The 24,303-nt window shown below is 60.6% G+C and overlaps 1 protein-coding gene across 1 annotated transcript; it reads left to right on the forward strand.

Moving 5' to 3' along the window:
* Nucleotides 1-1,096: 1,096 nt before the first annotated feature.
* On the forward strand, nt 1,097-12,826 carry TSC22D4 (TSC22 domain family member 4). Its single transcript, XM_032237830.1, has 4 exons — nt 1,097-2,992; nt 3,809-3,972; nt 10,427-10,478; nt 12,045-12,826. Exons 1-4 carry the CDS (start codon nt 2,219-2,221, stop codon nt 12,243-12,245), a joined length of 1,191 nt encoding a protein of 396 aa, XP_032093721.1. The 5' UTR covers nt 1,097-2,218; the 3' UTR covers nt 12,246-12,826.
* Nucleotides 12,827-24,303: the final 11,477 nt, after the last annotated feature.

The raw sequence follows: 24,303 nt of genomic DNA on the forward strand, positions 1-24,303 counted from the left end.
GGGCGGGGATGGCGGCGGCGGGATGGCAGCGGCGGGGCTCACCTGGCGGCGGCTGCTCCCCGCGCCGCTTCCTCCGGCTGACGCAGCGGCTCGGCGCGCCTCCCGCAGCCGGGAGCGCGGGCGCAGCGCGGGCGGAGGGGAGGGGAGACCCCCGCCTGTCGGGAGCGGAGCTGGAGAAGGCCGGGCCGCCTTCCCCGGAGCCCCGCCTGGCCCGGAGCCCCTGGCGGCCGGAGGGGGCGCCCCCTCGTCTCCTGCGGCGCCGCGGCATGGCCCTGCCCGACGGCCCCCGCCCGGCCCGCCTCCCAGGGCGCCCCCGGCCGCGAGAGGAGGCGACGGAGGGCAGCCCTGGGCGGAGGTGAGCAGCGACTCCCTCCCCTCCCCTCCCTTCTCTTCCCTTCGGGGGGGGGGGCCGCGGGACCAGGCTTCCCCAAGCTGGCGCCCGCTGCATTGCCCGCTCCTGCCCTCCGGGGAGGGGCGCCCGCGACAAGCGCGCCCGCCGTCCTTGTCGTGCCTTGGGCCGGAGAGGAGCGGGCGAGCGGGGCACGGAGGGGTCGCTGGCTCAACGGGGCCTGGGGGTCGCCTCGAGGACGCTCGGCTGCTGAGATGTCGCCACCAGCGGCCTCGGAGATGCTGGGCGGCCCGCCGAAGCGGAACGGCGGCTTCCCGGCAGCGTTGAGCGAGGCACCGGCTGTCCACGCGGCAATCCGGACGGCCCGGGCACTTGCGGGTCCCAGGAGCCGGGCGAGAACGCCTCGCCCGCCCCGTCGGTCCGGATGGACGGGTCTGGCGGCGGCCGGAGGAAACCTTGCCCGGCTTCGGCCACCGGCCACGGGCGGCGAGGCGTCCCGACCCCCACCTGCCGGCCGAAGGTGGCCCAGCGGCCGCCGGGCGAGCCGCGCCGCCTGCCCGAAGGAAGAGGAGCGGGGCTGCGCTTCGGCCACCAGGGGGCGGCATCGCCCCACCGGAGCCTTGACGTGAGGCCGGGGAGCGTTCCCGCCGCGACTGCCCGCGACTGGAACGGGGGGGGCGGAGGGAGACGGGGGCCTGGGGACTTATGACCGAGGCAAAGGAGGCGGAGGGATGGGGAGGGAGACCCTCCGGTTGCACCCCGGTCCAGAAGCCCCGGTAACGAGCTGGGAGACCCTCGGGAGGGAAGGGCGACCCCCAGTCCCCACAACGGGAGAGCGGGGTCCCTCGGCTGGACCGCTCTCCTCGCCCAGGCTCCGTCCGGGGTGGCGGGCAGGGCCAGGGGGCGCCATCCCAGCGATGCTGAGGCGCCTGGGGGTTCCCGGCCCCCGAGGGGGTCGCCGGCTAGGCGGGACCCCCTCGCGAGGCCGCCTTCTGCTTCTGCCCTCCTCGGGGGCTTCCCAGGCTGGCAGCCCCCGGATGAAGGGACGTCGGGGCGGCTGCTGCTGGCTGAGCCGGCGGCGGAGGGAAGCGCGCCTTGGGCTGGCCCCAGCTGGCAGAGGGGGGGCGTCACCCAGTCAGCTGGTTGGGAGGGGGCTGGACTTCCTGGTGCTGGGACTTGTCAACAGCCGAAGCAGGCGGGCGAGCAGCGGCAGAAGGAAGGGAGGCGAGCCAGCTCAAGGCAGCCACCCAGCGCAGCCCCGGCCTCGCCTTTGCCCACGTCGCGAGGGGCGCGCGTGGGCCGGGTCGTCCTGCCTCGGGAGCGGGGGGGGGGTGGTGCCGCCGCGGGGTTAGACCGCTCCTGCCCGGTGGTGATCGCAGAGCTCCCAGAGCAGCGGGGATGCCCTCCGGCCCAGCCCGGGCATGCCCCCGAGCGGAGCCCACCCCCGACGCCCCCTGAGCCGCACTCCGCGCCGGGATCGAGGGGAAGCGAGGAAGGAGCGGGCGCCCCGCCCCGCCGAGGAACCGGAGCCGCCGCCGCCGCCGCCGCCACTGGAGAAAGTTGCAGCTGGGAGTGAAACAATGCGGGACGCCTGCCAGGCAAATGCCCCTTAAGCTGCTTTTGGCACTGCCCGGGGCGCGCCGACCTCTCGCCAACCCGCAGGAGCCGCCGAGTGCCGGTGTGTGTGGGGGATTGCAATCCCACCGTCCCCAGGCGAAGGACCCCCGGGGTCTTTGGGGCCCTGCCCTGTCCTCCACTCAGTCCAGGGGGCAGCCATGGCTCGGGGGCAGCCGCTTCAGCAGCCCTGCTAGCCCCCCCCTCCCGCTCTGTTGCCTGGAGAGCTGCTGAGACCCCCGCCCGGCCAGGACCATGAGCGTGGGGAAGAAGAAAAGCGGCTTCCAGATCACCAGCGTCACCTCGGATTACGAGAAGGAGGGCCTGCCCGGAGGAGATGCCAAGGGCCCCTCGGCCAGGCCAGTGGCGGGGCTGCCGGACGAGCCCTACCCGGTGGAAAACGGCAGTCACCATCCCAGTGATAGCGGGGCCCCCAAAAATGGGCCCGCGACTCCAGGCTCCCCGGTTTCGGCCCCCTCGCACCCGGGCTCCCTCGGCAGCGTCTCTGGTTCCCGCTTCCGTGTGGTCAAGCTGGACCATGGCTTGGGAGAGCCGTACAGACGCGGGCGCTGGACTTGCCGGGACTTCTACGAACAGGAGATGGACCACCACCTGGCGGGGCGGCTGGCAGACTCTGCCCGGCAGCCTCAGTCCCTGGATTCACGGCTGGAAGTGGCCGGCCTGCTGGCGAAGCCCTCCTCGCCCTTCAGCCCCCAGATGCCACGCCGGGGAGGGCCCTGCCTGCAGTCCCTGCTGGTCCTCCCGGTGCCCTCGGCCCCGGCCCACCAGGCCCGCTCTCTGGGGGGTGGCCTGCCTGTCCTCCGCTCCGTGAGGACCCCTCCCAGCCCGGCCTCTCTCCATAGCGCCCGAGGGGTGGCAGAGACGCGGCCCCTGGCGCCAGAGGAAGGGGCCCCAGAGCCCGGAGACCCCCCTCAGCCCGGCAGCATCCCGGTGGTGAGAGTGGAGGAGCATCTGCTGCCCAAAAGTGTCACCCAGCTCATCCCAAGGGAGGCGGAAGAGCGGCACAAGGTGAGGCTGTGGGGGTCTTGGGACCTGTGGAGGGGAGGGGGGATCGCAGCCAACCTCCCCTTTTCCCCAACCGAGGACGGGCACCAAGAGAGGCCAGAGAAACTCCCCTTCACCAACGTCCTCTGGCCTCCGGATGACCCTGCCTTTTAACTTGGACTCCGTTCTTCCCAGAGGTTTGCCCCCAGCAGTCACCATCCCAGTGCCCGTCCTTCTAGGGGCAACGCCTCATCCCCGCTGGGCCCATGGAGACAGAGCCCCCCCCCTTGTGCCTGGGGAGGGATGGGCCCCGGGGTGCCAAATCCCTCTGCTGCTCCCAGGGGAGAAGCCCTGGGCCTGCACCTCTCTCCACGGAAGGAACCTGGCAGCCCACCACCCTTGGTGCCAAGGGGACAGAGGGCTTGGGGGAAGGGAGGGGAAGGGCCCGGGTGCCTTGGGGGTGGGGGGAGGTCCATTCAGGTGCCCTTGGCCAGGAACCGCTGCCCATTTTGTCTCACAGCAAATGTTAGTGTCCGAGCGGGGTCAGGCTTGGTCCGAAGCTCTTTGGATGCCAGAGGGCAGGGGCACCGTGGCTTGCCCTGCCCTACCCAGCCCTCAGCCTCTTCCCCTGCTTCTCTGTCTATGCAAACAGGCAGCCCCCTCCCCTTAGAGGAGCCCCCCACCCCGTGACGGCTTTCCCCTTCTATGCCGGCCCCACGTCCAAAGGGGGCCAGGACAGTAGGCCCCTTTCCCCCCAATTCCTCTCCCTCCCTGCCCCGGAGAGCCCCTCTTGCCCAGGGAGACTCAGCTCTTTCTCCCTCTCTCCCCCCCCCCCCACAGATTTTGCCCCGAGAGACCCGCTCGCGCCCGTCTTCCCCGGCCCCCCTGCTCTTCCGCGATGCCAGCCCCCACCGGAGGACCTCGGACCCCTTCGGCGTGGCCCGCTTCAACCTGGCCCGGTCGGTGTTTGGCATGGGAGCCTCCCACGACAGCGACGATGACAGGTGGGGGCAGGAAGGGTGGCTGTGCGGCCTGGCACATCTCGGGAGAGCCGTGCCCCGTCTTGCGGGGCGGTGGGGGGGTTGTAACCCCAGGGTGAAGAGGAGTTTGGGTCTGGCCCTCCACAGCTCCCTCTGCCAGGTGCTTGGAGGCCCCCGGTGGGTGAGGCTGGAAAGGGGTGGGAGCATCCAGGGGGGACAAGGTGTACTGGTGGCACCTCGGAGGGAAGCAGCGGCTTTCTTCTTGCCCCCCCTGGGCACCTGGCTCTCTGCAGGGGCCTGGGGCTGCCCTGGGCATGGGCAGCAACCCTCTCAGTTCCCCTGAACTGAGGCTTGGGCAAGAGGAGGAAATGGGGAAGGAGGGGGCCAGGAGGAAGGAGTGGTTGCCAGCGCTGGGACGGGGAGAGGGGGGGACAGCCTTCACACACACCCCCTCGGAAGTGGCTCCGGGTGCTGCAACAGTCGGCGGTCAGGCGTGGGGCCAAACGCTTTCTCTCCCCGAACCATTTCCCTTCTTCGGAGGGGCGTTGCTTCACCTCCTCCGCTCCGGGCGACGCCCTCGGTGGCTTCTCTCTGGCGCAAACAATCGGTGTCCTGGGGTGGGGGGCGGAGGGTGATGGGGAGGGAAACGAGAGATGGGGAGGGGCGGGTAGAGTTTCAGGATCCGGCCCCCTTGGGCCGCCTCCCAGGTAGGTGAGGCCGGCGCCCTCTCCAGACCCGCCTGCTGCTATTTCCATCCTGGCGCAGCGGAGTGGGCCAGAGGGGGGGCGGGGACGACAGAGGAGAGTCTATTTCGAGCCTGACCCACAGCAGCCTTCAGCCAGCCCAGCCCCAGCAGCCTCTCTGGAACTCTCCTGCGCCTGGTTCAGGGCCCAGCAGCCAAGGGAGCCCCCCCTCCTTGCCCTCCACCCACACAGAGAGAAACCTGACTGCCCCTGGCTTTCCCTTGCCCCCCCCCCCGCCCCTGCTGGCTGCTGCGGGTAACAGCTCTTTCATCCATCAGAATAGAGCTAGAAGGGACCCTGGAGGTCTTCTAGTCCAACCCCGGGCTCAAGCAGGAGGCCCTGCGCCATTTCAGACAAGGACCTGTCCCTTCTCTTCTTAAAAACCTCCAGGGATGGAGCACCCACAACCTCTGGTGGCGAGCGGTTCCACTGGCTAATTGTCCTCCCTGTTAGGAAGCCCCTCCTGAATGCCAGCTGGTTCTCAGTTCAGCCCTGGCTGCCCCTGAGCATTTCGGATCCCACCGACGGCCGTTTAGCTCCTGGGGGAGGCAGGGGGGACAACAGGTGCTCTAGCAACCCCCCCCCCCACTCCCCTCCACCCCCATCCATTCCTGGTGCTTAGCCTGCTTCCATTCCCTGTCCAGGAGGGGCCCCGATTCCCATTTATGTTTCCCTTTCCCCCCTCTGGTGACTTCCAGGGGCCCCCACCCCATTCCCCCCATGCCAATCCACCCCCTCCCTTTTTAGCCCACCCCACCCCCCAGGTCGCTCAGAGGCTTGGGGGGCTTCAAGGGCAGATGTAGCCCCTGATGTAGCCTTCGGATTTCTGTCTACCTCCGAGCCCCCCCACCCCCTGTGAGCCCCCTGCCCTGCTGGCTTGCTCCTGCCCAATCATCTCTGTACTTCCCCCCCCCTCCCCAGAAGCTTAATGGGGGCCACTATTAAGATACAGCACTTAACACCCAGCACAGATTCAGTCTAGCACCCACCACATTCCTCCCGGGGGTGACTCTACTATTCTTAGCCAGGTTAAGTGTTGGGGGGGGGCATGGGGTAAAGCAGAGAAGAAATGAGAAGGGGGGGGGGTAAACTGGAACAGGGCCTGGTGGGACGTTGGCAGGAGTAGGCGGGGGCGAAAGAGCCCAGAATAAATCCTTCCAAGGCTTAAGAGGCTGGCATCTGAGCAAAGGGGGGGGGTATCAGTTGACGGAAGGGCCTTCCCTGCCAGCTCTGCTCTCTGCTCCACAGCGAGCGGGGGGGGGGGGGAGGCTCCCTTCTGGAACAGCACATCTTGTCTTGACACTCAGCCTCTCCTTCCCCACCCTCCCCTCTCTGATGCCAAACCCCCCCCCAGCCCTCCCGGGGGGCCTCATTGGCCTCGAATGCCCAGCCGTGGGGTGGGGGTGGGCTTTGGGCTTTAGAGAGGGCTCCGAGTTCTCCTCTCGACCCTTGGCAGGGAATAGGTTGGAGGCTTTACTCTCTGTGCATGCTCAAGGGACAGAATCCAGGCTCAACCTGGCAAGTGGCCAGTTGGGGGCACTGTGAGGGAGGGGGGCTTTGAACCAACTGACCCACGGCTATCCATCTATCTCCATCCATCCATCTACCTATCCTATCTCTCTCTCTCTCTCTCTATCTATCCATCTCTCTCTCCTATCTCTCTCTCCCTCTATATATATCCATTTCTCTCTCTCTCATCTATCCATCTCTCTCTCTTCTATCTCTCTCTCCTATCTCTCCATCTCTCTATCTATTCATCTCTCTCTCTCCTATCTCTCTCTCCCTCTATATATATCCATTTCTCTCTCTCTCATCTATCCATCTCTCTCTCTTCTATCTCTCTCTCCTATCTCTCCATCTCTCTATCTATTCATCTCTCTCTCTCCGATCTCTCTCTCTCCGATCTCTCTCTCCCTCTATATATATCCATTTCTCTCTCTCTTATCTATCCATCTCTCTCTTCTATCTCTCTCTCCTATCTCTCCATCTCTCCCTCTCTCTCTCCATCTCTCTATCTCTCTATTCATCTCTCTCTCCCTCTATATATATCCATTTCTCTCTCTCTTATCTATCCATCTCTCTCTCTTCTATCTCTCTCTCCTATCTCTCCATCTCTCTATCTATTCATCTCTCTCTCTCCGATCTCTCTCTCCCTCTATATATATCCATTTCTCTCTCTCTCATCTATCCATCTCTCTCTCTTCTATCTCTCTCTCCTATCTCTCCATCTCTCTATCTATTCATCTCTCTCTCTCCGATCTCTCTCTCCCTCTATATATATCCATTTCTCTCTCTCTCATCTATCCATCTCTCTCTTCTATCTCTCTCTCCTATCTCTCCATCTCTCCCTCTCTCTCTCCATCTCTCTATCTCTCTATTCATCTCTCTCTCCCTCTATATATATCCATTTCTCTCTCTCTTATCTATCTATCTATCTATCTATCTATCTATCTATCTATCTATATCTCTCTCTTATCTATCCATCTCTCTCTCCTATCTCTCCATCTCTCTCCATCTCTCTCTCTCTCTCTCTCCATCTCTCTCTCTCTCCATCTCTCTCCTATCTCTCTCTCTATATATATCCATTTCTCTCTCTCTCATCTATTCATCTCTCTCTCTTCTATCTCTCTCTCCTATCTCTCCATCTCTCTCTCTCTCCATCTCTCTCTCTCTCTTCATCTCTCTCTTATCTCTCCATCTCTCTCATCTCTCCATCTCTCTCTCCTCTCTCTCCATCTCTCTCCATATCTCTCCATCTCTCTCTCTCCTATCTCTCTCTCCCTCTATATATATCAATTTCTCTCTCTCTCATCTATCCATCTCTCTTTCCTATCTTTCTCTCCATCTCTATCCATACCTCTCTCTCTCCATCTATCCATGTCTCTCTCTCTCTCATCTGTCTGTCTGTCTGTCCACAAAATTGACCCACTTGTGGCTGAAGGAAATTGAGGCTGTGGTGCAGTTGCAGTTTACAGGCAGTGCTTGACTTATGACCATCATTGGGCCCAGAATCTATGTTGCTAAGTGAGACAGTTGTTCACTGAATCACCACAGATGTTAATTGAGTAACACGGTCATTAAGCGAGTCTTGGTTTCCCCGGTGACTTTGCTCATCAGAAGGTCACAAAAGCGGATCACGCGACCCACCTGGGACTCTGCGACCGTCATAAATGTGAGTCAGTTGCCAAGCATGTGAAATTTGAACAGGTGACCCGGTCGTAAGTGTGAAAAACAGTCCCGAGTCGCATTTTTTCACTGCCGTCGTAACTTTGGAAGGTCACTAAATGAATTGTCGTAAGCCGAGGACTACCTGTAGTGTGGGCACAAAGACCCCTCTGCCCCCCACCCCATAGTCAGCTCACGTTGGCCGAAGGACCCTTCCCTTTGATTCTCCCTCCTAGATCCTCCCCCTGCCCTCCCCTCCGTGCCCCACGGATTCCTTCGCTCTGCCATCCGCTGGCACCGTTGCCCAGGCTGGGGGGCAGGCAGGGCCTGGGCCCTCATTCAAGGGGGCCGGTGCTGCTGGGTTATGCAATGCCCTTGGACTCCTTTCCTTGTTCCCATGACGACGTCCCACCCCCGGCACCCCTCCCTCCCTGGACGGGGACTGGCATCAACAGAGGTTCCTTTGTGCAGCCCCCACCCCCACCCCCTGCACGCCTTCTGGGCCACCTCTGAGCCAAGAGCCGTGGGGGGGGGGAGACACGACAGCGAAGGTCCCAGCGCCACTTCCGTCCTGGGCGCGGGGGACGGAAGAGAGTGAGCGGGCAGAGGCACGGCTGCTCTGGCGCGCCTGGCAGCCTGGGCAGCTGAGGCCCCAGTTGCTGGCTGGCTCCGCTTCCTCCCGAGGTTGGGGAACGGGGCACGCTCCCCCCCCCCTGCACCCCAGCCAATGAGAGTGAATGAGAGGGGGCCGAGAGCCCGGCACAGAGATGGCTATTTATGCTGAGCCAGGAGCCTGCTGGCCGAGCGAATGCCCATTGCCTGGGCCATTTGGGGGCAGCTGGGCGCACCGACGGCCTTTTCCCAGGCCGGCCGATGGATTGGGGGGCACGGAGGCTCAGGAGGGCCGGCGGGTGAAGGCCAAAGGACGCGGCAGGAGAAGGGGGAAGGGGCCGGCCCAGCAGGGGGGTGCCAACGCCAGGCCCCCCGCAGAGAGCTGGAGGCAGGGGAGATGTCTCTGGATCGCCAACGGGCGTCTGTCCGATCGCTGGTGACCGCTTTCGAGTCTCGGTGGGAGCGCCCCGGCTGTGGCTGCTGCCTGCTCCCTGACCCGGGGGCCTCCCTTCGCCCCAGGCAGAGGGGCTGCACCTCCCCGGCTTCATCCAGGGAGGCCTCCCCAGCCGCGCGGGCGAGGAAGCCGAGGGAAGCCCGGAAGCTGAGTAGCTGCCGCCAGAAGGAGGCGGACCCCAGGCTGGTCTCCCTCCTGTTGGTCCTGCACAGGTAGTGGGGGGGGGGAATCTGGGCTGTGGGTGGGGAGGGGAGAGGGGGCGGTCAAGAGGAGGTTCCACTGGAGGAAAGGATGGTGTCCAGGCATTCAGGCTGCGTCTGTCACTCATTGCTCTCCAGGGTGGACTCTGGGTGGGCTCAGAAGAGGGTCAAGCGGGGCGTGGCAGTGCCAGGGGGATTGTCTCAATAAAGGGGAATCTGTGTAGTTCAGGGCAGAAATGAGGGGCCCTTGGTGGTCTCTGAGCTTGGGGGGTTTCCTTGCAGACGTTTCATGACCCAACTAGGGAACGACATCAGGGCTAGAAAAGAGGGGGAGGTGTTGGGAGGAGGAAGATGGGGGGGGTTGTTGGTGCTCTCTGAACTTGGTTAGGGTTTTATCCCCCCAACGAAGGATCTTCCCTAGTTGGGTTCAGAGAGCACCCAGGAGCCTCTCGCGCTCCCCCCCCCGTTAATCTGCTTCTCTCCCTGCTTCTTGAACAGGGGGAATTGTGGGAGGGGGCTCCTCTCATTCTTAAAACAACTGAGAAACCCAAAGGGCTTCTGGTTCTGTTCCTTCCTGGGGTTGCTGTATCTCTGGGCCCCCTATGGAGAATCGCTGACTTCAGCTCGGGCCACCTGGACCCCTGGGGGGGGGGGCAGGGGAGGGGAGGGGGAGAGGGGGGAGCCAGGGCAGGTACCCTCTCTGGAAGTTGCTGGAGGTTTTTTAAGAAGAGACCGGAAATGTCGCAGGGTCTCCTGCTTGAGCAGGGGGTTGGACTAGATGTCCTCCAAGGTCCCTTCCCGCTCTATTCTGATGGGTTAAAGAGCCACGACCCATAGCAGCTGCTCATGCGCAGGTGGAATGGCTGCGTGGCCTGGCCTCCGTTGCTGGGGCCAGAGTGGCATAGGAGGGGGGCAGTACAAGCCCCCCACCCTCTTCAGGCAGGAATCCCCAGGCCACTCCTGGCCTCCCGTGCTGCCTCGGGGGGGGGGGCTCTTCCTCTGCCGTTGAGGGTCCCTACGGCAATCAGGCACCTGCTTCCCTGGGGCTCCCAGCCCTTCTGTTCCTAGTCCAGCAGTGGGCTGGACTAGATGACCTCTGAGGTGCCTTCCAACTCTTGTTCTTCTGGTTTTTGCCTGGCTGGCTGGGAGCAGAAGTGACTCTGGGGGAGCAGAAGCCCTGTGGGGCAAGCCTTGCGGGGGGGAGGGAGGGGTTACTGGCACAAATCAGAGCAGGTCCCCCTTTTTGGGGGGGGGGGGTCAGTCTGATTCACGGGTGCCTCCCCCCCCTTCTCTCTCTCTCGTAGTGGGACCAACAGCAGCATGATCGCCATCGACAACAAGATTGAACAAGCCATGGTGAGTCAGAGGCAGGGCAGGAGGGAGGGTGGCGCTGGGCAGGCGGGCACGGCGCTTGGTGGGCCGAGGCTGGCTGCAGTGGGCAGCTTCTGCCCGGGAGCTGCCAGTCCCTAACCCAAATCCATTTCTTGGGTAACGTTTCTGGAGATTCTCGCCCATCCAGCTGGCTCACGGTGGCCCCAAAGGTGCTTTTTACACTCTCAGCTGATATTTTTCCTTGGAAAACATTTCGCTCCCCATCCAAGGAGAACCCAGGAAGCTTCCTGGATGAGGAGCGAAATGTTTTCAAAGGAAAAAAAATCTCAAGATTTTCAAGTCGCCACTTGAAAAGCCTCTGTGGGGTTTCTGGATGGGATTCTCCTGGCTTTATAGGCCCCTGGCAAGGCCCAGATGAGGTCACCGCTCCAGGGGTGAAATGCCAACCGGTTCGGCCAAACTGGTAGTAAAAAAATGCTACTGGTTCACAGAACCTGCAGCAAAAAATACTAAAAGAAGTAAAAAATAATAAAAAAAACCTGTCACATAGCTGAGCTTTGAAACTTTTTTTTTTTTAAAAAACTTTTTAAAGCATTTTTTTTTACTATAGGTTCTCCGGAAACGCAGGGGTGTGTGTGTGTGTGGGGGTGTCCATTGCTGAGAAAGGAAGGAAGGAAGGAAGGAAGGAAGAAAAAGAAGAAAGGGAGGGAGGGAGGGAAAAAGGAGAGGAAGGAAGGAGTACAAACCAGGCATTAGACGCAGCTTCAGAGGATAATCCGGGGCTGGAAGGCACCTGGAGGTCCTCTAGTCTGACCCTGCTCCAGCAGGACATTGTTAAAGTGTCTTTTGATTTCCCCCAGTTACATGGCTACATAGCCACGCCCACCAAGTCACATGACCCCCCCCCCAACAAGCCACGCCTCACCAAGCCACGCCCTCAGGACCGGAAGTAAAAACAATTTAGATTTCGCCACTGCACTGCTCCCTCCGGTCAGTTGGCATCCTCTGTGGGAAGAGCCCGCGGGCGGGTGAAAAGAAGGACCAGGGGGTGACATGACAGCCGTCTCCCAATATCTCAGGGGCTGCCACAAAGAAAGGAGGGGGGGGTCCGTCTGTGCTCCGAAGGCCCTGAAGCAGTGTTTCTCAACCTTGGCGACTTTAAGTCCTATGGACTTCAACTCCCAGAATCCCCCAGCTGGGGGATTCTGGGAGTTGAAGTCCACAGGACTTAAAGTCGCCAAGGTTGAGAAACACTGCCCTGAAGCAACCAGGGTGGGGGGAACTCATCCAGGAGAGCAGCAAGCTAGAAATAAGGGGAAATGTCCTGACAGTGGGAAGAGTTAACCAGTGGAACTCCTTGCCACCTGAACTTACGGAGGCTTTTAAGAAAAGACAGGACAGGCACGGGTCTCAAACCGAGTCGGGTTTCCTGCTTGAGCCGGGGGCTGGACTAGAAGACCTCCAGTGCCCCTTCCGATCCTGTCGTGCTGGCTGGGTCAGAGGCTGGAGGGGTGCGGTGGGAGAGGGGCTGGCCTTTGGGGCTCCCTGGGGAACTTGACCTCTTCCTCCTCCTCCTCCTCCCCCCCCCAGGACCTGGTCAAGAGCCACCTGATGTTCGCTGTGCGGGAGGAGGTGGACGTCCTGAGGGAGCAGATCAAGGACCTGTCCGAGCGCAACGCGGCCTTGGAGAAGGAAAACAGCCTCCTGCGCTCCCTGGCCAACGCGGAGCAGAGCGGACACTTCCAGGCTCAGCGCCACGAAAACAAGACGTCCTCCAGCGGCTCCGCGTGACCCCGGATGGACGGACGGACGGACGGATGGCCAGAGAGGAGCTGCTGCTGCTGACCCAGAGGAGGAGGAGGGCCTGAAGGGGGGGGGGGAGCTCTCCAACGCAGTCCCGCTGATGTGAACTTGCCTCTTTGGGGTGGGGGGTTGGGGGGGGTCGTGCACACGTGTGTGCGTGTGTGTTTGTGAAACCAGCCTTTGGGGTGGGGGGGTGGGGGGAACTGGGCTACTAACCCACCACGTGCCTTCCGGGGGTGCAACTTAACCCCCCCAGCTCTGAAAGGAGCAGAATAGACTTCCTAGCAGGGTGGAGGAGGGGGGGGAACCAGATTGGGGGGACCCCCCCCCTCGCAGGGATTTTCCTCCCCTAACCTGGGGGGGGAGGAGTGCTCCACTTGCTTCCCCCCCCCCGACATCCGAGACGGAAGTGGGAGAGGACTTTTTAAAGGTACGACGTACATGGTTCGGAATTGTGGGGGGGGGGTGCAGAATGGAGGCCGGAGATTGTGGCGCTGCCAATCCTTTTATATATCCAGGGCCCTTTTGCAGTATTTCAGGTTATTAAAAGTACCTAGCTGTTAAAAGTCGCTCCGTGGTGCCATGGGGGTGATCTGTGGGGCGGGTGCGGGGGCGGAGTAAAGATGATGCTGGAGGTCCCAGGAAGGAGGGGGGCTTGGCCAGCCTCCGCCTCGCATGGCAGAACGGGAGGCACAGAGCGAATGCCTCAGTGGAGACCCTCCTCCGTCGTCCGTCGTCCAAAAGGCGACAGGGGTTTTTCCTCTCCTTGCAAAAGGTTTTCCTTCTCTGGGACGAAATGAATAACCCCCCAGCCAAGGAATTCCAGCCGCCCCTTTGGAAAAAGCCCCCGCGGGAGAGAGGCAGGTGCACTGGAAACCCCTCTGCCCCCCCCCACTCACCAGGGACGGCTCAGAGAAGAGCCGCAGAGGAGCCATTGCAGCTCCTTGGTGCCTCCCCCCCCCATGTCCTTCCGTGCCCTCCTCCCCCCCCCGCGAAGCGCTCCCAAACGCGAGCCCTTCGTCTCCCCTTGTTTTGACCCCCCAAAGGCAGCGGCCCAGCCTGAAACGCAGCCATTGTCCCTTGGACGGAGCACGTGGCCGCAGGGCGAGCAGGAGGGTGGGCCGAACAGCTGGGGGAGTCCGGCACGTGGACGCCCGCCAGCAGGGCAGGGTGACAAGGGCATTGTTGTCCGCCGTGCCCCGCCTCCCCCTCCCTCCCTCCACTGGGATCACGGTGTTCCCGAGGGCAGGGAGAAGGAACAAGGCCACCCTCTTTGCCAGTGGAACGTGCCCGCGGGGTTAGGCCAGGATGGGGCAAAACCTCCGTCCCACCGAGATTGCCGGTTTTTCAATCCCACACCAAGAGCCCCCCCCAACCCACTCCTGCGTCCTTTTACTAAGGGGGCAGCTCTTGGTCTGCGGATCCCCGCAAGAGCGAAGCTGGTGAGCCTTGCCAGGCTGCCTGGGAAACCCACGGACGCTTCCAATGGCCACCGAGAGGGAGGCTTCCCTGCGTGGCCAGAACCACGGGTGGAGAAGTCAGCCGGTCACAAGGCCTGGGACACAGAGCCTTTGGCGAACTGGGCCAATTCCAGCTGCCGTGCTTCCTGCAAAGCCGCCCCCCCCAGCCCCGACCCTCGGCCCCGTCCCCTGCTTGCTTCAGGGGGGACAATGGCCGTGTTGGTCCACGGAAGCTTCAGACTCTGGTATCCCCGGCAACCGGTTGCCTAGCGACCAGTCTCCGGCACATCCCTTGGGGAGAAGACCATGCCACTGCGCCGGCTCTCCCTGCTCGTCCTGGCATGGCTGCCTGCCAGCCGGGCCCAGCTGAAGCGGCAGAGAGTGGGTGAACTGGAGCCGGCTCTGGGGGGCATGCAGGGGTCTGCCTGGCCCCAGGGGGGTGACGACCCCACAGAGGAGCCCTTGGTGGTGCTGCCGTGGGCTCTGCTGCTGGCCTTGGCCGCCTCCCTCGTGATTTACCTGCTGTTTGCCAAAGAGCCCGGGGTGAGCAGCTCGGGGCCCCCTCCCCCCTCCGGCCACCGGGAAGCCCTCCGGCCGTTGTCCCTCCCCGCTGCGGATGGGCCTCCATCAAGGACCCCCATGTAGGCCGGGCACGGCATATCTTCCCCCAGATAAGCAGAGAGGCCTTGAGCGGGAACTTCCAATTGCAACGGAAGGGAGGTTGGACAGGTTTCCCGGTCTAAGGGAGGGTTTCATCACGAGAGCCCCCCCCTCCTGGATTTAAGGAGTCCAGAGGGCAGCTCTCCTCTTGCCGGTCAATCTTGACCGTCTGGCAAGGGTGGACTCGGCCCCATCCAGGTTCCAACTGCCTTTGTCCAGCCCATCTGGGGCCCTTTTTTTTTGGGGGGGGGGGCACCCCAGTTCCCATCGTTTCCCCAGAGAACCCAATCTTCTCCCCACCTCCACAGCCCCTCTTGGCCCCTTAACAAGGCACCTGCAGGTTCTCCGATATATGCAGGTCCTGGTTTTGCCAAAAGGCAACTGGACTTTTTCCTGGTTCTTCTTTGAAAAAAGTTTTCCTTCTCACCCGCGAAGAGATTTCAGCCGAGAAATAAGGAGGAGCTTTCTGACCGTGAGACCAGCAACCCTCCCACGGAACAGACATGTTGCCTTCGGAGGTTGTGGGAGCTTTCAAGAAGAGACTGGGCTGCCCTCGGTCAGAAATGGCACAGGCCCTATGCCAGTGTTTCTCAACCTTGGCAACTTGAAGATGTCCGGACTTCAACTCCCAGAATTCCCCAGCAGTGGTTAGGACAGTGTTTCTCAACCTTGTCAACTTGAAGATGTCTGGACTTCAACTCCCAGAATTCCCCAGCCAGCATTCGCTGGCTGGGGAATTCTGGGAGTTGAAGTCCGGACATCTTCAAGTGGCCAAGGTTGAGAAACACTGCCCTATGCTCTGGGGTCTCCTGCTTGGGGCGGGGGGTTGGACTAGATGACCTTTAAGGTCCCTTCCGACTCTCTCCCACTGTTAAAGAACTGAGGAAACTTCTGGGATGAGAAGCGAAGCCTTTTCAAAGAAAAACAAAGGAAGAAATCCCAGTTGCCTCCTGGGAAGAGACAGAGACGGAGGAGGGGGGGACCGCCCAAGCGCAGGGCGGAGGAGGGGGATGGTGGAAGGGAGTCATGCCAATCCAAATTGCCCCGGGGGCCCTCTCTCAGTCGCAGGGGTCTCTAGGGCACCTTCCCTGGTGAGCAAAACCCCACCACCCTCAACCCAAAACCTCTGTTCTCATCTCGCCTATTCCAGCCCGCGATGGGTCGGCCGTGGCCCCTGGCGCCAATTTCATCTTGGTTTAAAAAGAGGAGCCTCCTGTCCCTCTTCGGAGAGGCCCCAGAGGTAGGCTTATTAAGGGTCTCTCCCCCCGCCCCACCAATCCCCACTTTCAGGGCCCAGTCCTTGAATTTCCCCTCCCCGAGAGGGAAGCTCTGATCCAGGGCACCTGGCTGTGTGGGGGGCCACCCCTGCGCTTCCCCCCCCTTGCAGGCCGAGGACGATGCGGGTGCAGACCCCGATGCCCAGCTGGAGGAGACCCTGCTGCGCGATGTCTCTGGAGTGCTTCACATCATCCGGCTGCGGCTGTGGAAGATTGTGCGAGAGAGGCGGAAACAGCAGCAGTTGCCGCACGAAAGCCAGTGAGGGGGGCAGGACGGAAACTGCCCCGTCGGCCGAGAAGGAGATGCGCCCTGCTCTGCATAAAGGTTACGCTGATAGGGAATAAAGAGGAATTGAAGCAAATGGGAGGAATTGACGTGTGTGTGTGTGTGTGTGTGTGTGTGTGTGTGAAGCCAGGACCTGCCTCCACCTGCTGCTCCTCTCCAAAGGCCACCGTGCCCACAGGATCCCTTGCGTTTCCCAAGAGCCGAACCTATGGCTCTGCGCTGATTACGGGTTGCTAAACGCAGCCTGCCGTCTACCTTGCTTTACCCTGCCGCAGCCGGCCCTCCTCCGGTTTCTGAGGGAGGCCCCCACTTCCCTTCCAAAGATGGGGCAAGAGAGAGGCTGGGTCTCTGCTGCAGACCTCCCCCTTCCCCAACTCAATCCTGGCACGGTGGGTGGGTGGGGGGAAGAATGGATCCGGAGCAATCATTTCCCACACCAAAGTCGATATAATCAAACAAGCCCATAGCTTGATTGCGAGCACACAGCTGTGGCAAAAGCAAGCAAGAGGTGTGCATTTGCAGCCCTGGGTTTTTATTTCGGGGGCGGGATCTGTTTGGGGGGGGAGCCCAGCCCTATGGGAGAGGATGCTCTGATCCAAATAGGTTGGGCCTCTTCGGATAGACGTCGGTTTGAAGCTTCCACTTTCCCCAGTTGGACACTACGTGGAACGGACTGATTTCGTCCATTAATTTCGGGATCGACATTGAAAGTGGCTAAGGATCCTACGGAGATTTCCCACTCTGGGCACAATGAGAATACATCTGCTGGATATAACTCCGCATTGGCAACAGGAAGGGCAGGCGGCCAATAAATACTCAGCTGCATTCAGTTGCCCAGATTCCACCCCGATGGGAGGGATTACGGGGCCGTCAAAAGAAGGGGATTGAAAGTGGCAAAGGAGCTGCCCCCCCACAGGTAGTCCTCAACTCACGATGGCAATTTCTGTTGCTAAGCGAGACCTTCCTTAAGTGACTTTTGCCCCATTTTGCGACCCTTTTTTGCCACAGTTCTTAAGTGAATCACTGCACTGCACATGGTTGTTAAGTGATTCGGGCGTCTCCTTTATCACACGAGACACTCCCCCCCCCTCTGGGATTCTGCGTCCGTCATAAATACGAACCAGTTGCCCGCCGTTTGAACTTTGATCATGTGACCATGCGGTCGTAAGTGTGGGAAATGGTCATAAGTCGCTTTTTTTTCACTGCTGCAGTAACTTCAGTCCTTGCATAACCTGCCCGCCTGTCTGTTCTCCTTAGAGAAGCGAGGGAAATGGGGAAGGTGTGGCCACGTTTATCTCCTTCCCTTGGCAAGCTCTCTCACGCAGCGGGAGCGCCAAGCCTTCCCTGCCCCTCCAGCGCCAGGCAGCCAGCAAAGGGCTGCCCAGCTGGCTTCCTTGCCCTGGCAAAGGGCCATCTTCCTGCCTTGGGAGGCCCCAGAGCTCAGGAGGGAAACAGAGGAGGGCCACGCCAAGGCCCCTCTCCTCCGCCCTCTGCTCGCCCAGTGCCACCACTCCATAGGTGCCCCTCTTGGGTGCCCAGGGCAGGTGCCCATGACCCTCCCTGCCCCCCCCCGCCACTTTTGCCCTCCCAAGGCCTGCCCGGAGCCGGGTGCCCGGCCTGGAGAACCCGGCTGAACTGACTGCTGACAGGCATCTTTCAGAAGGACGTTAATCAGTCCCGGGTTTAATTAAAGATGGCATTTATGGAGGGAGGTAATTGTACGGTAGGCAGGCTATCCAAACAGGAGAGGGAGATTGTTTGGATCCCGCTCTACCCACCTCACCGTCAGCTCTGCCACCTTACGCAGCGGGAAGATGAGTCAGGGCTGCCTCGAACAACCCACGAAGCCGGTTCGGACTCGGAAAACGGAAGGAAAGAAGCATTCGTACAACAGTCTTTACCCTTCTGTAAATAGCCCGCGTTTCACAGGGATTCGCACTCGGCCTTCCCTTCTCTCAATCCAGAGCCACTTCTTATTCATCTGTTTATCCAAGCAAAACGTTTCCAGGACTCTCTGCCCCATTTCGCAGCCACTTTGCCCTGGCATCCTTCCTTTTGCCCTCCTCTCCTCCTTCCATCGCGCGACGCCTTCCGGGCCGCATCCCGCAACGCTCACTTCCATGCCCCGAGGTGAGAAGCAGAAGGGCAGAGTGGGAAGGGACCCTGGAGGTCTTCTGATCCAACCCCCTGCTCAGGCAGGAGACCCTGGGCCCGTGAACCCATGGCCCGTGTGCCCAAAGTGGCACGCAAAGCCTTGTCTGTCCGTCTTCTGGGTTTCTGGTGCGCGTGTGTCCGTGATGATCAGCCGTCCTTCGTGCACGCGGCACTGCCGAAAACTGGTGTGTGCGTGCGTGCCCAGCCAGCCGATTGCCAGACGCGCACGCGTGCCAGAACCTGGAGGTTTGGCTTTTCCGAAGCGTGATCCCTTCGCGCGCGTGTGGGGCAATGCCGAAAACCGGTCTGCGCATGCACACCGCCAACTGATGGTTGGGTGCGTGTGCACGCTAGGACCCAGAATTTCAGCTTTTCCAGAGCGCGGCCCTGACGAGCGTGCGACGAGGCCAATTCAGACAAGTGGCGGTCCAATTCCTTCTTAGAAACTTCCAGTGATGGAGTCCCTTTAACCTCTGGTGGCAAGTTGTTCCACTGATTACCGTAATTGTTATTCCTGCCAGGAAATTTCTCCTTAGTTCAGTGTTTCTCAACCTTGGCGATTTTAAGTCCTGTGGACTTCAACTCCCAGAATCCCCCAGCCAGCAGAGCGAAAATTCTAACAGGAACGGAAGAAAGAGGAATGAAGAAACCGTCTAATTCAGTGTTTCTCAATCTTGGCAACTTGAAGATGTCCGGACTTCAACTCCCAGAATTCCCCAGCCAGCGAATGCTGGCTGGGGAATTCTGGGAGTTGAAGTCCGGACATCTTCAAGTTGCCAAGGTTGAGAAACACTGATCTAAAATGATGTCGCTTGTTTTCCTGGGTGTGTTTCATAGTATTCTAGTGTATCCAGAATAATCCTTAAGGACTTATGACTGTTTGTCACACTTAATGACCGTTGCAGCATCCCCATTGGCCACGTGATCAAAATTCGCACACTTTGCAACCGGCTCATATTTACGACGGTTGGAGCGCCCTGTGGTCACGCGATCCCCTTTTGCGACCTTCTGACCAGCCGGATTCACTTAACAAACCGTGTTACGGCAGTGATTCACTTAACAATGATGGCAAGAAAGGTTATAAAACGGGGCAAAGCTAACTCCATTTAGCAATAGAAACTTTGGGCCCAGTTGCGGTTGTAAGTCAAGGACTGCCTGTAAAGGCGGCATGGTGGTGGAGAGGAGTAAGATTTTGGGGCTAGATAAAGGAGCCAGGCAGCCCCCCCCCCGCCCGCCCTCCTCCCCCCCCACCAGGCCTCGGCAGCAAATAAATCACGCTAAGCACTGGGTTGGGTCTCCCCATAGAATCTGCCGCCCTAGAAGCGTGCTTGGCACGGAGGCCTCTGCGGCTTCCTCCTCCGGGCCAGACCACACGGGGGCATGTGCCACGGGGGCCCCACCTGCGCTCTGCCCAAGCGGGCTCTTCCTGGGTGGGGGCAGGGGGCAGGCGTGCCCTGGCAGAGAACAGCTTTGGGGGTGTGTGTGAAGAGGCGGTGGAGGAATGGGGGAGCCCCAACATCTTCCCGAACTGGGATTTCCCCCTTTTTTGCAAAGATGTGAGTTTTGTGCAGGGTTTGGGCCCCCTCCTTTCGCCCGCCTGTGCCGGGCCCACCTGCAGGGGAAGGCCGTGCTGAGCTCTCTGGCACCGGGGCCTCGGCAGTTGACGGAAGCCCAGGAAGTCAACGGGGTTTTGGCATCCAATCCAGCCCTGGAGGGAAATCCGTTGCGGTAGGAGAAGCCGTTAAGGAAGTTGGCAGCCTCCGCCGTTCTCCGGGGGCAGGGAAGGGGCTGCCTCTCCCAGCTGGGAAGGGTCCCCGGGAGCTTCCTGAGGTTGCCCGGCTTGGCTGGGGGTGCCAAGCGCTTCATTCTCGGGTATCGTGAAGGAAGACCCCCTGCTGCGGTTCACCAGAGACCCCCCAGCCCCTCCCCACCTTACACCCCCTCTCTACATTGGCTTCTTTTTTTCCCTTCATCCGTTGCCCCCATGCAGCCAGGAAGGAGTCCGGTCACGTTTCATGTACCGGCAGTCCTCGACTTATGGCCGCAATTGAGCCCCACATTTCTGTGGTTAAGCGAGACATTTCTTAGGTGAGTTTTTCCCCGTTTTGCGACTTTTCTTGACACGGTTGCTAAGTGAATCATTGTCACTGTGAAGGTAGCCCCATGGTCGTTAAGTGAATCTGGTTTCCCCGTTGACTTCCGCTTGTCAGGAAGCTGCCACTGCAGCCGTCGTAAATGTGAGTCCCTCGCCTGCGGGGACGGATTTCTGGTCACCGTGACTGTGGGGAGGCCCGAACAGTCGAAAGCATGAAAAGGGGCATGGACTGTTGTAAAGCGAGGACGAACGGTAATGGAATGAAAAGGGGCTATTGAGGTGGTTAGGACACTGTTTTCCCAAGCTCGGGTCCCTTTAAGATGCCTGGACTTCAACTCCCAGAATCCCCCGGCCAGCAAAGGGAAGTGACCCAAGCGTGAAAAGGAGAGTGTATGTTGTGCTGCTGTTGTGTTGAACGGTTGTGTAAATCTTTTCATTGAATAAATTGTGCCCTCCTCACCACCCCCTGCACTGGGCAGCACAGAGGAAGGACGACGGCCGCTAACCGGATGGGTTTTGTCGGATCACCCTTATCGGGGGGCGAAAGGAGTCGGTTGCATCAGAGCCCGGGGGAAGAGGGGGGGCTGGGCAGAGGGCCTGGCAGTCCAGTGGGCCGATCTTGGGGGGCTTGGGGTGGCATGGCTTAGCAGTGCATGGGAGGGGGGGGCTGGTTGCTGTGCTGCCCACGTTGTGACACACATCTTTTGTGTCCGTTCACGGCACTTGGAGCCCCGGAGATGCTGGGATTTTGGTCCCTCCCTCTCCAATTTCGAGGCTGGGCCCTCTCAGAGCCTGGGGGGCTGCCAGCGGGGCACCCTACAACCACCCAAGGCTTGGATCTCCTGGAAGGGGGAACGGACCCTCTCGGGCGTCGCTGTTGTGCTTCCCTGCATTTTGGGGAGGGCAAGAGACTCTCCTGGCAGGGATGCCAGCCCAAGCAGCGCCTGTGCCCTCCAAGCCAAGGCCCCCCGGAAACCCCACCCGCCTCTGCCAGACCTCTGCCCGTGGCCGCCTTTAAGGGCGCCCCGAAGCTGTAGGGTTAACTCCTCGCATTTAGGGGTGGTTTTATAGTCACGATCATGTTTCATTCCTACGTCCGTTGCCACCTCCCCATAGTCTCCCCGTGAGCCAAATCCAGAAGCTTGGAGGCAGGTTCAAGTTTACGACGGTTGCCTGGGCTCCAGGCGATGGGGGGAAGCCAGATTCACTTAGCGACAGAACAACGGCAGCGATCCACTTAACAGCCGTGGCAAGGAAGGTTGCGAAAGGGAGCCAAGCTCACTTCACGCCTCACTTAGCAACGGGAGCGTTGGGCTCTGTCCTGGTCGTAAGCCGAGGACTGCCTCCAAGAAGAGACGGTGCCCAGGCTGGAGAGAGGCAGAGGGACGCGGGGGTGGTGGTGGTGTGTGCCTTCCATTGGCCAGGCCGGGCTCTTCCGCCTGCCTCCTGCAGGACTAGGAACTTAAGCTGCCTTGGTGGGGGGTGGGGGTGTTATTTGCCCAGCGGGCAGAGGGGCAGCCGAAACCGGCCTGTCCGGAAAGGCTGCTCTGCTGATGGCGCTGTGCACGGCTGCCTGTGTGGTTCCCTGGCCTGGGGTTGCCAGGTGTTGTGGGAAGCACTGCGTGCCAAGAGGAAGCTGGGCACGAGGAACCGCGGGGAATGGCGGTCAGGGGGGCCTGAGGGCAACCTGGCTGGTTTCTCTCCCACGGGGGGGTGGTGGTGGTGGAGGGGGGGGCTTCCCCTGCAGGAGCCATCCTGCCTTTCCTTCCTTTTAGCCCCCCCCCCACAAAAGGTAGACTGCGCCTGTCCAGGGGAGTTCTATTGCCCCGAGTGCCTCTCCAGAGCGAGGGACGCCTTCTCTCCTGCCTTGGTCCTTTTTAAGACTTCCAGAATTCCCCAGCCGGCGATGGCTGGGAACTCTGGGAGTGGAAGTCCCCGTGTTTCGAAATGGCTACTCCTGCTTTAAAGCCCGGAGGAAGGCAGCCTCGGCCTCTGAAGACGCGGGCAGGAGCCGGACTGTCTGGGGCCGAAGTCTGGGATGGGCACAGAGGCAGCTGCCCACAAAAGAGGCCACCGCCACCCTCGTGCCCAGGACAGGAGCGTCCGATGTGGGGGAGGGGGTGGCCTCTACTTCTCCAGCCCCCCCACCCCCAGGGGAGCCCTCTTTCCTTGCCCCCCCTTCCCCCCAGCAAGCACGGGCAGTGCCCGCCCCCCCCTGCTCAGTCCTGCCCTTCCAGTTGCTGACCACGCTGCCCGCCTTCAACTGCTGGATGTGGCCGGTGGACGCGGGGGTCCCACAGCTGACAAAAGCTGTCGTAAGTTGCCCCCCCGCACCCCAGACTGTGCAGACGACCCCTCCACCCTCCCCTGGCTGCCTTGGGCAACGGCCACAGCCTGCTGGTCAGCTGCCCGAAACCACAGGCTTGAGGGGACAACAGGGCACTCATTCATGACCTGGGGAGGGGAGGGCACCGGAGCCAGGAGGCAGCTCTGGGGCTCGGCTGGGACCTGGGGGGAAGTTGGAGGAGCACACGGCGTGTGTGTGTGTGTGGGGGGGTGAAGTTCTCCCTGCCAGCCACCCTTGGTCCAGCTGTGGGGCAGGTGGCAGGTCGTGATTGGCCGAATGGGCGGCTCTGACCCTCCCTCCTGCCCCCAGGAGCTTGGCAGTGGGGTAGGCGTGTGACCCACAGAAAGGAAGCATGGAGGGGACGGCCGCAGGCTACGCGAAGGGCAATGAGGAGGGGGAAATGGTCAGTGCCTCTCGCTGTGGGGGTTTCCAGGCGTCGTATTCCGGCCCCCTGGCACAGCGCTTGAGGCTGGCACTTGTTGCCTCTCCCAGCGGCTGCCATCGATCCCCCTCCCCAGGAGCCACCAAGGGCCCAGGGTCCTCCTGTGCGGGGCCACCAGCATCTGCCTGGGGTGGCTCCTCGTGGCCCCTGGGGGGGCTGCCCTCTGCCCCACCCTATTCTATTCCTCTCTATTCTATTCTTTCCTCTCCTATCCTATCCCATCCCATTTCTCTCTATTCTATTCTATTCCTCTATTTTCTATCCTATTTTCTATTCTATTCTATTCCATTCCATTCCTCTCTATTCTATTCCTCTATTTTCTATCCTATTCTATTTTCTGTTCTATTCCATTCCATTCTTCTATTCTATTCCTCTATTTTCTATCCTATTTTCTATTCTATTCTATTCTACTCCATTACTCTCTATTCTATTCCATTCTTCTATTCCTCTATTTTCTGTCCTATTTTCTATTCTATTCCATTCCTCTCTATTCTATTCCATTCTTCTATTCCTCTATTTTCTATCCTATTTTCTATTCTATTCTATTCCATTCCATTCTTCTATTCTATTCCTCTATTTTCTATCCTATTTTCTATTCTACTCCTTTCAATTCTATCCTGTTTCTATTCTATTTGTTTACAATTAGCCCTTGACTTATTACCACAATCAAGCCGAAGCTTTCTGTTGCTAAGCGAATCCCGCCCCATTTTAGGACCTTCCTAGCCAGTTCAGTGAATCCCTGCAATCGTTCACAGTAAGTAAGAACGGTTCTTAAGTGAATCCGGCTTCCCTATCGACTCTCCTTGCTGGAAGGTCGCAAAAGGGGAATCCCAGGACTGCAACCGTCAGAAATGCGAGTCCGGTGCCAAGCGCCCCTTAAAGACCCCATCCGGGCACCACAGGGAGGCTGCCAAGGTCGTGGGTCACTTTTCCCCCATGCCAGTTTAACTTTGAACGGCCCCTGTGAGCCGAGGGCTACCCTTCATGCCCTGTTGTGGCCATCCTCTTTTCGGCCCCCCGAAGCCCCCAACCCCCGTGACCGTGGGCTCCCTCTCCTGCAGGCCTCTTCCTGGCCTCCCTGATGCTGCTCTGCCCGCTGCCCGCCCTGGACGGGCTATTCCAGGTAGGCCCTTTGCCTGCTCCTCGCCCGCATGGCACAGGGGAGGACGTGAGGTACGTGGCCAGAGGGCTCCGGGCTCCCCCCCACCCAGGCCCTCCCATTTGGGCCGCTGCCTCCAAGGAGGGGCGGCAGATAGACGTGGCTGCCTCCCTCCGGTGCCTGCCTGGAGCTGATAACGGCTACGGGGAGGGGAGGGGGCTCGACC

The sequence above is a fragment of the Thamnophis elegans genome, chromosome Z (assembly GCF_009769535.1).
Source record: "Thamnophis elegans isolate rThaEle1 chromosome Z, rThaEle1.pri, whole genome shotgun sequence".
Lineage (NCBI taxonomy): Eukaryota > Metazoa > Chordata > Lepidosauria > Squamata > Colubridae > Thamnophis > Thamnophis elegans.

Excerpts from the sequence above, each read along its gene's own strand:
- TSC22D4 (XM_032237830.1), top strand. The coding sequence starts at position 2,219 with ATGAGCGTGGGGAAGAAGAAAAGCGGCTTCCAGATCACCAGCGTCACC. Across the intron at positions 2,993-3,808 it reads AGGCGGAAGAGCGGCACAAG|ATTTTGCCCCGAGAGACCCG; the intron begins GTGAGGCTGTGG and ends CCCCCCCCACAG. Across the intron at positions 10,479-12,044 it reads ACAAGATTGAACAAGCCATG|GACCTGGTCAAGAGCCACCT; the intron begins GTGAGTCAGAGG and ends TCCCCCCCCCAG.